The following is a 9,973-nucleotide window of genomic DNA, read 5'->3' as shown; positions in this document are numbered from 1 at the left end:
AAGTAGCTAAGAGAGACACTGCCCAATATACAAGCTGTAGTATTTTTCTCGATTTGTGTTTTTTCGTCTTGGATAGGATAGCCAAGAACAGCACAAGCAGCATCACCCCGACCCCTCCACGGTAAATCTTGAGGAAGAAAATATTGCTGATAATAAATATATATCCCCAATTCAGACAACGGCTTGTTGGCAGTGTATCCCCAATTCAGACAACGGCTTGTTGGCAGTGGACAACCTTCAGAATTCGTTGTCATTTAAAGAGATGTCACTGCTGTGTGTTGGAGGTAAGTGAACCAGATGCTTTTACTACAGAGGGTGTGTGTGTGTGTGTGTGTGTGTGACTAGCCTATCTAGTGGGGGGTCTTCTGATGCCAATTTGCAATTTACTACTATGTTGTCTCCGTTTCTCTATACTAATATGCCCATACCACTTGCATCTCATTTTAAGCTTCCAAAGCCTATCCCTTATTGACGATTCAAATGGCAATGTGACAATCTGCTGTGATTCATTTTATTATGTAGGTTATTTAGTAGCTATGGAATATTCAGAACATGTCACGACACGAACATAAGTAGGCTATAAATCAAATATTCTTATCTATGTAAGCAAGCAAGCAAGCTATTGTATCACCGTCTTGCACAATAGCCCGGGTCTTGAGACGCGGGTGAGCGGAAGCTTTGACAGCTTAGGGGTGGGTGCAGTTCAGCTTTCTCCGCCGTTTCCAAAGAGAAGTGCTTGAAGGAACTGGGACTATATACTAAGCTCGGGCAAGCAGGCTATGTGCATATAAAATCCTTGTTTGCTGATTTTTCCACTGTAGGGACCTGCTTCTACTCCTGTTAGTGACTGCCTTCCAAAGATGTTTAATGGACCTAATTAAATACTTCATCCAATGTTGTGTTGTCTGTAATCATTTTGTAATGATAATGATTTTCCATAATTATCAAGTCCCTCCATATTCCATATACAAATGCACTTGTTTTTGGCTTTGTACTTGCTGCATTTTCTAATATGCTTCCTAATTGCTCACATCATTTCATGAGCCGGTGGTGAAGTTCATTCCCTCTCCCTGCTGTCATCCTGTACACATTTGTGCTGGTCCATTTAATCGAGAGAGAGAGAGAAAGAGAGAGAGAGAGCACTTTGCATCAGACTGTGATTGACAAAAAAAGTTTTTTGGATCGTGCTTTCCATACTGTGAACTAACACCACGCACGATCTCCGCACACCCACACGTTCACCCTAGACCTCATGGCATCATGTCTGCTGCCACGCTGTAATTAAATAGGCAGAGCTGTGCTTTTTCCTTTTTGTCCCTGGCACCCGAAAAAGTGACAGTGGGTGTGTGGGTGTGTGTCAAGGCAGGGATGGCTCTTTGCAGGCTAACGTAGCTCAGCCTGCACAGATGTAAGGGACTGTGCTGTGGACTGTATCCCACATTAGTGGGATATGGCCAGACAGTTGGCCACGCTCTCTGCCTGGCCACAGGCCTGTAATCGTGTTTATGTGCTCTTGTGCCAGCCAGTGTTGCATGTGGGCTGCTGGTTAGATAATATTACAGAAGTAAGAGTAACAGCTGGGAGCATGGAGCAGCACAGTTCGATACAGTTCAGCTTAACCATGCTATCTATACAGTTCATCTTAACATGCTATATATCCATATACAGTTCATCTTAACCATGCGTATGTCTAATATTTCAGGAATACAACATGATGCAGAGAAGCTGTACTGAGCACAGCTGTACTGAGCACTTTTACTTCTCAGCTTTTCCTCTTGCTGTGTGTTACATTTCATATTGCAGTGTTTGATTGTTATTTGCTTCATAGACCATTTGACATTTGACAGCGGGGTAAGCTGATGTTGCATCAGTGGTTATTGCTGTGGGTTGACTGTGGTGGGTGATGGATTACTCTGCATTTTCAGCAGCAATCAGTTTCATTTTTGTGTCTTACTTGCAGTGAAATAAATTTATTTGGGAACAACTACATAGTAGCCTACTGTCCAAGCATATGTTTACAATGCCATGTTTTTTTTCAATGGCATAATCAAGGACTGTAATTATTTTAGAATCAACTGTATTCTTGGTTTCTTTCAAAACAAATACAAGGCGTATATCTGACCTAGGTTAAAAAAGAGAGAATTAGAATTAAGATATATTCAATCAGAAGTGGTTCTTAGTAGGCTGAAATGGCCATGCAAAATGAAACAGTGGCTTAGATAGAGTTGTTTCAGACATCATGAGAAGTAGCAGCACTTTAAGTGTTTTCGTAATGATGTATTGCGCTTAACTGCTACAGGCTGTGAGATTTGTTATTCGACATCATAATATCTGGTATTGCATTACATTCATTTACATCTGTTGTGCAATAGATTTTCCTAAAGCCCTTTTCCTATTAAATAATTGAAAACATACTGCATTCTTTGAATGGATGTTTTGTTTGTTTTGTCTTGTTGAATTATGCAGGTGTTGTTTTATTGATTTTCTGTCATGATGTATTCAGTTTGCACAATAAAATGACACCTCCATATTTTAGCGGTGGTTGGATTTCAGTTTTAATGGGATATAGAAAATAGTGATTAATGAACATACACACCCCTCCCCTCCCTGCCGATATTGGTCTTTTTCACTCCTGTGTTTGCCCTCAGAGGTGGGAATCCCATCTTTAAAAAGTGAAAGTCCTACCACCTGTGCACCTATGAGTAATTCACTGATTAGCTCATCTACCTGTCAGAAGAGTTGAGCTAATAAGAACCAGCATTATTAGGGTAGTAAACGTAGGAACCAACGTTGTAGGTCTTTTACTTTCTGAAGCTGGTTTTCCGATCTCTGTTTGCCATCGACTGTCTGTCTAATGGCTGAAAAAACAGTGGAGAGCGTTTCTTTGACTATGGCTCCTCTGTGCTGCTTTGAAATGCGATGTGAGAGTGCAAGGGAGATTTCTCTGAAAACAAGCCAGTGAACGGTACCTCTGTGCCTCAGTTTTATATTGCACACATTGACCCTAGAGCTAATTAATTTGCAGACTAAGATCTCAGTAGAGGGTTTGCGTTGCAGTGGGGGTGTGTATGTATGTGTGTGTATGCATGTGTGCATCTATGTGTGTGTTTTGACTTTTTACTCATGCATTTTATAATGAGCTGTCATCAGTCAGAAGCTGTTTTAATAGTGTCCCTTAGTGCTGTCAGTAGACCCCCTTGTACACGAATACATTCTCTGTAGTCACAAAAATACAAAACACACACAAGACACACAGACACACCCAATCAATCATACCATACATGTAAAAATCTATACAGCAGACCTCCCCCAACAGAACCCCCCCCCCCCCCCATACATACTCACATGCACAGAAATACACATAATATCACTCCCCCCCCCCCTCTTCCTTTTTATTATTACACTGATACGCAGAACCCTCAACACCCTCTCCCGTTAACCCACATGCACAAATGCAGAATCTCCCTTTCTTTCCTTCCTTATACACACACAACACAGAAGCCCTTCCCTTCCCTGTACACACACACACACACACACACACACACACATAGACCCCCCCTTCTGTCTTCCCCCTAGACTCCTCTGTCACAGTGAAGTGGTTATTTTTAGCGGGGGGGGGGGAATGCAGCGCGCCCTTCCTGCGCTCGGCTGCACAGTGAGATTAATGGAGCGGGAGGGAAAGAGATAGAAAGCCAGCACACGTGCACACTATCCACATGGCAGGAGGATGTGTGGAGGAGAGAAGGATGAGAGAGAGAGAGAGAGAGAGAATCCAGGCAGAGGCTGGCGGGGGTAGTGGTGAAAGAAAGAGAGAGATCTCAAGAGAGAGAAAGAGAATTCTGGCAGAGGCAGACGGGGGGTAGTGATGAGAGAGAGAGAGAGAGAGAGAGAGAGAGAGAGAGAGATAGAAAATAGGAGAGAGAGATAGAGGAAGGGTGAGAGAGAGAGGGTGGTGAGGCTAGTAGTGAGAGGGAGAGAAAGAGAGGAAGAGAGGGGTGTATGCCTAGGCAGAATTAACCAGAGATGGAGGCAGCAGGGATACGGAGGAGGAACCAGGCACATGCAGTGGGCGGCTGCTGGCTCTCTGACCCCTCAGCTGGTCCCTGTCGTGGATCCATCAGATCTGCGGTGTGTTGGTGCAAGTCACTGCGATTGGACGGGGCCTTTGTTTTGGTCTCCGCAGTCTCTGCATGTTCATCTGAAACGGTGCCTTGGGGAATGACAGTGGTGTGAGAGCGTTCGGCGAATCAGCCGCTCCTATCTCCAGTCTGCTCTCCCATACACACACATGCATTGCACACACACACACGCACGCACACACACACACACACACACACACACACACACTCAAGCATCTCATCTGCCTCTGTGAGGCAGTGCAAAAACGCACACACCATGCATTCCCCTCACAGTCCCTTTAGCGTCGCTGTTATAGTTTCTCTTGTGCATATCAACACACATTCACATCACTCCATTGGCATGATAGCATGAAGGCTGATAGACCAGTCCTTGAACTAGCTGCCCCCTTTTCACAAGCAGCAGCCAATATTAGAGATGTTAAAGGCTTGTTTATTTCGCATTGCCCAAGACCACAGGAGCCTGTGTATGTATGGAAATGTATGGTGCAAGGAAAGCCAAGGATGATCAACATGCTGCTTATGTTTGGAACCACAGATGCTATGCTGGAGTTAGAGGAGGCGTTGGAAGGGATTAAGACCGGAGCTTTGAATTTTAATGGGCCCTTAACGGGGGCATGCTGCTTGCTTTTGACTGAGCCCCTGCGTTCATGAATTATGAATGGCCCGGCAACGTCGGAGAGGCTTTAAAAAGTCACAGTGGTGCAGCGAGCCAGCCGATGTCCCCAAAAGTAACAGACACCATAGCCACCAACCCCAGAGTTTCTGTTTTTCAGGAATACTAGCACTCCTCTGTCAGCCACTTGATGTCTTTGTTTACGAAAGTGGCAGGCAAGCTTGTAGACATACCCAGATTGACACGCTATGGTCATCAACCAAAGAAGTTGCTGGGCAAAAGCTACCCAGTTGGCAAAAGCTACCCAGTTGGAGACTTCGATAGCTTAGGTTAATTGTTTCCTTTTTACCATTTTGTTTATCTTGCATCCTGTAAATATCAGTCTAAAGTCTAACTCACATCAACAGACATCTAGAAAGTGTAATAGATTGTCACATCCGCGTTTGCTGTTGAGATCTTAGTAGTCATCCATTAAATATGTTGTGCTTCATGTGACAATAGGCTGTCCATCCTGACTACTTGTTACACAATACTGCACATAGTCATTGCTGGAGTAGGTTTGAAGTAACTTGCTGGAAATAATATTAATTGGATTTAACAGAGGAACATGAGCGGAGTGAGGTAAGGTAATACAGGGAAATAACTCTTGATGAATAGCTGCTGCAGGCTCTTACAGAGGTGCAGTCCCAAAGGACTCTCCAGTCTAACACAGGAAGATTGAACACATTCGACAAGCACTTTTGAAATACTTTCAGGCTTTGTTAGCTTTAGAAGTGAATTGAATTAATGTGGTCTCAACAACTCTTCGAAACCCTCTAATAATCCTTCTCTGTATCTCTCTCTGTCTCTGTCTCTGTCTCTCTCTCTCTGTCTCTCTCTCTCTCTCTCTCTCTCTCTCTCTCAGTGAAGAAAGCCAAGCTTGATGGACCTCAAGGTAAGGAACTGCATGGAACCTCTGCTTAATATATTTCACTTAATATCTGTATTGGCATAAGCATGCCCTGTTGTTCATGAATCTCCAAATAGCTGACCTCTCCTGCCCCGTACCTCCTGACCACTTTGTTGGCATTTTACTGATTTCACAGAAAAATTCAACACCTACGTGACACTGAAGGTGCAGAATGTGAAGAGCACCACTATCGCCGTGCGTGGCAGCCAGCCATGCTGGGAGCAGGACTTCATGTTGTGAGTCTTCTTCCTCATCCTCCTCCTCCTCCTCATCTTCTTCGTCTCCCCTCTCCTCCTCCTCCTCTTCCCCCTCCTCCTCATCCTCCTCCTTTTTCTCATCTTCCTCTTCTTCCACCTCCTCCTTCTCTACCTCCTCCTACCCCTCTTCTTGCTGCTCTTGACACATGGCCATGCCCCTTCGCCCCACTGTGTCATCCAGAGGGGTAGTTATCAGTGGAAGGGATGTGCAGAGTCATTGTGGCCCAGCCTTTGGGCTTCCCCGTAGGGACGTGTCAGACTCTCCCAAATGGCTCTGTTTCAGAGTGCACTCAGCTCTCTCACACTCAGCTCTCTCACACGCACGCACGCACACACACACACACACACACACACACACACACACACACACACACACACACACACATCCATTCTCTTTCCCTTCAGTGTTATGAAACTAAGCAGGGCCATTGTAAATCATGTACCAGTAATATTTTGACCTTATTATCTCTGGAGTCCTTCCTTGTCTCAGGTGGGCAAGGAGACAGCCCCAACTGAGATCCAGAGAGTACACGCTCTGTTAGACTCATTCTTACACACCCGGTCTTTCCAGTGCTTTTCAAATGGCTGAACATCTATTCAGAATCCTGCAGCTCTGTGCTGTAACCCTATTGGGTAAATAATAGTTCTCATATGTCTCTATGGGAACATGTAGTGTGGGTCTATTGTAAACACTGCCTCTGCAGAGGTTGGCCTAGACTTTGTGTCTGTAGACAGTTTCCTGCAGTGAGTTATTAGAGAAGCCCACAATGCTCAGATCGTATTGACTGAATTCTTTTTTTGTATCTCTTTCTTATTCATTGCTTTTATCTCTTATTCAGTGTGTTTGTATCAAATCTCTGCAGACATCATGTCGCCCAGTCACGCGCGTCCTTGCATTCAGTGACTGACTGAATAACCTTTCCCTGGGCAGTGGGATATTTTTGACCATTGCACTAGATTATCCCTTATTTCTGAGACATGACAGATGGCATATCCCAACAAACAATCCTTCTTTTTCTTCCTTATCCTTCTGTATCTTTTTTTTTTTTATATATAATTTTTGTAGTTTTGTTGTTGTTGTTGATGTTGTTTCTTGAGGATTTGGCTCTCTCTGTCGTCCTCAGTGAGATCAACCGTCTGGAGCTGGGCCTGACTGTTGAGGTGTGGAACAAAGGGCTGATCTGGGACACCATGGTGGGCACCCTGTGGATCCCTCTCCGCAGCATTCGCCAGTCCAACGAGGTACAGATGGCCCCTCTTCCTCCTCAGCCGTCCACATGGTGTCGTTTTATAGACCCCCTTCATCATATCGACTAATCTTGAATTAATCATTCTTGACTAATCTTTAATTTCCCCTTGGTATCAATAAAGTATCTATCTATCATCTATCTATCTATCTAATCTATAGCTATATCCACCCAGTAGATTTTGTGAGCTACTGTATGTGTGTCAAAGTCTGTGTGTGTGTGTGTTTGTGTGTGGGTATATGTGTGTGTGTGTGTGTGTGTGTGTGTGTGTGTGTGTGTGTGTGTGTGTGTGTGTCTGCATGTCTGCGTGTATGTCTGTGTGTGTGTGTGCTTGTGTTGTTTCACGTTTTCTGGCATGAATGGAGCAAGAAAGGAAGAACCAAATCTAGCTTTCCTCTATTCTTGAGGGTTTATGTTCATGTGTTTTGGCACATTTTAATTAGAGAACTGAGATATATAGAAATGTTCGCCATCTTATATAATAACTCTCTACATAAACTTTCTAATTCCTTCACATTCTCATCACAGTATCCCTGTTTTTCTGTAATCTAGATCTGTTTGTTGCATCTACCTATAAAATTGAGACACGGCCGGTCCACATAGACACTGTCTGTGTTATTGAGAAAGCTCTCTGTTTGATATTGCTGCCTGCCCTCCCATGGGACGGTGATGGCTGTTGCAGGTCTCTATTTCCTTGTCAAGCTGCGGCTCTGTGATGTGACCTCAGAGACTTGGAGTCTCACTCTCTGTTTGGACTGTGTCTGTCTGACAGGAGGGCCCGGGGCAGTGGCTGACCTTGGACTCCCAGGTGATCATGGCAGAAAATGAGATCTGTGGCACCAAAGACCCCACGTTCCACCGCGTTCTCCTGGACACACGCTTCGAACTGCCATTAGGTGAGACTGTGGTGATTATTTTTTATCAAATGACTAACTAACTTAAAATAGTTGTGTGTGTAATATAACATATATGGACAAATATGAATATTAATGTAATGCAAGTTAGTTTGATATGATTAAACATTTTTTGCTCTTGTTTTTGTTTTGTTTTGAGTTCTGTAAATCGAGTGTTGAGAAAGGTGCTATATAAATGTAACTTATTATTATTATTATTATTAACCAAACAAACAGAGATGATTGGAGATGTGAGTATGATCTGTCCTTCAGTGTCTGCTCTCCCTTCTCTCAGACATTCCAGAGGATGAGGCGCGCTACTGGGCCAAGAAACTGGAGCAGCTCAATGCCATGAGGGACCAGGATGTAAGCCAGTTTCCCTTCCCTTCCCCACTGCACTGCACTGCACCCCTCTTTCTTGTGTTTAAACCTCACCGCACTGCCACAAGGCACTCTCGTGTCTTTAATTGTAGACTCTCCTTGAAAACTCACTCAGGAAAAAAAAAACTAAACTTGAATAAAGTTGAGGGATCATTGTCTTCCTGGTTTGAAGTTGTGGTGATTGTGGTTGTATTCTGATGTGTTTCTGATGTGTGCTTTTTTTTGGGGGGGGTGGGGGTCTTGCAGTACACTTACCAGGAGACACACGAGAGACCACTGCCAGTGCCCTCGACTCAGTGCTGTGAGTAGTTTGAACTTTCTTACTCTTCTGAGCCACACTTACCTCTATATCACCCCCCCCCCCCACACACACACACACACACACACACACACACACATACACTCCATCAGCACCAGCACATGGCTCACATTTCCTCCTGAGTCATATTGGGAGGCGTTTTCAGTGCCATTATTTATTGTAACTCATTCCATCGTGGGGTGACTGGCTGCCCGCTGCTGAATATACTAGTGATTTGCTGACCTACACCTCTTTGTCCTTTCAGGCAATTGGAGCCTCTGGGGGGACCAACAGAGTGAGTACCTGCCATGCTGACCAAACACATAAAACAGACAAACTAGTCTCTGATCAGTCTCCCGTGCTTGTTGAATGGTGCACGGTGACGCCTGACATATGGCTCTCCTTGCCTCACCTCACCCCTTTGAGGCTGACTAAGAGCTACAGCTCCATAAAAAAGTTCCCCAAATTCAATATGAGCACTACACTAGTCACTTTGACACAAGGACGAGAACCAGGGAGTTCGGTCTGAGCTTGGCTCTCTGAGTTGCATTTCCTTCCTCCTTCCCACTACGCAGCTGATGACCCAGACAGCGCACTGGACGACAGAGACAGTGACTACCGCAGCGAGACGAGCAACAGCATCCTGCCTCCCTATTACACGACGTCGCAGCCCAACGCCTCTGTGCACCAGTACCCCATCCGCCACGGCTCCCACGGCTCACGCTACCACGACACGCACGAGTTCGACTACGACAATCAGAGAGCCATGAGGTACAGACCACCCCAGCCTTGCCCAGTACTCAGTTTCTGACACACAATGTTTGCCGCGTTGCAGATTGTACTCTTCTATTTTTGCTTCACCAATGTTACAGTGAGAATTGCTCAGTGACAACAACACACACTTCTGTGTGTGCTCATATCACCACACGTTGACTGTTCTTTTTGTTTGTTTGGTTTCATGTTGTTTCCACTGTGCATTTACTAAAAGCCTTGTGAAACTTTCTCAGAGAGATCTTCCCCGTCCCTGTATACAAGCCTGTTGGAGCCATTGTATACAAGCCAGGTGTGGAGAGTTACAGGTGTCATGTTGGGGTGGACATGACTTGTCTTGAAACACCCACATCCCCCTTCACTATCATATAACCCCTTTACATGTAGCTTGCATTCAATGTTTCAGTTAAAAACACAGATTTTTT

At 44.7% G+C, this 9,973-nt stretch overlaps 1 protein-coding gene across 1 annotated transcript in view; it reads left to right on the top strand.

Annotated features, from left to right (window-relative positions):
• The first annotated feature begins 262 nt into the window (after positions 1-262).
• Positions 263-9,973, top strand: part of unc13a (unc-13 homolog A (C. elegans)) — a 42,520-nt gene continuing 32,809 nt past the window's right edge. The window contains exons 1-9 of the mRNA XM_076279270.1: positions 263-284; positions 5,657-5,686; positions 5,838-5,937; positions 7,083-7,200; positions 7,978-8,101; positions 8,394-8,464; positions 8,726-8,780; positions 9,043-9,072; positions 9,353-9,548. Of these exons, the coding sequence (XP_076135385.1) occupies positions 263-284; positions 5,657-5,686; positions 5,838-5,937; positions 7,083-7,200; positions 7,978-8,101; positions 8,394-8,464; positions 8,726-8,780; positions 9,043-9,072; positions 9,353-9,548 (746 nt within the window). The remainder of the gene's footprint in view (positions 285-5,656; positions 5,687-5,837; positions 5,938-7,082; positions 7,201-7,977; positions 8,102-8,393; positions 8,465-8,725; positions 8,781-9,042; positions 9,073-9,352; positions 9,549-9,973) is intronic.

The sequence above is a fragment of the Alosa pseudoharengus genome, unplaced genomic scaffold (assembly GCF_046254945.1).
Source record: "Alosa pseudoharengus isolate Yale_2024_CS ecotype anadromous, Long Island Sound unplaced genomic scaffold, YU_APseudo_1.1 YU_APseudo_1.1_scf_11, whole genome shotgun sequence".
Lineage (NCBI taxonomy): Eukaryota > Metazoa > Chordata > Actinopteri > Clupeiformes > Clupeidae > Alosa > Alosa pseudoharengus.
This window is presented reverse-complemented; position numbering and strand designations above follow the sequence as displayed.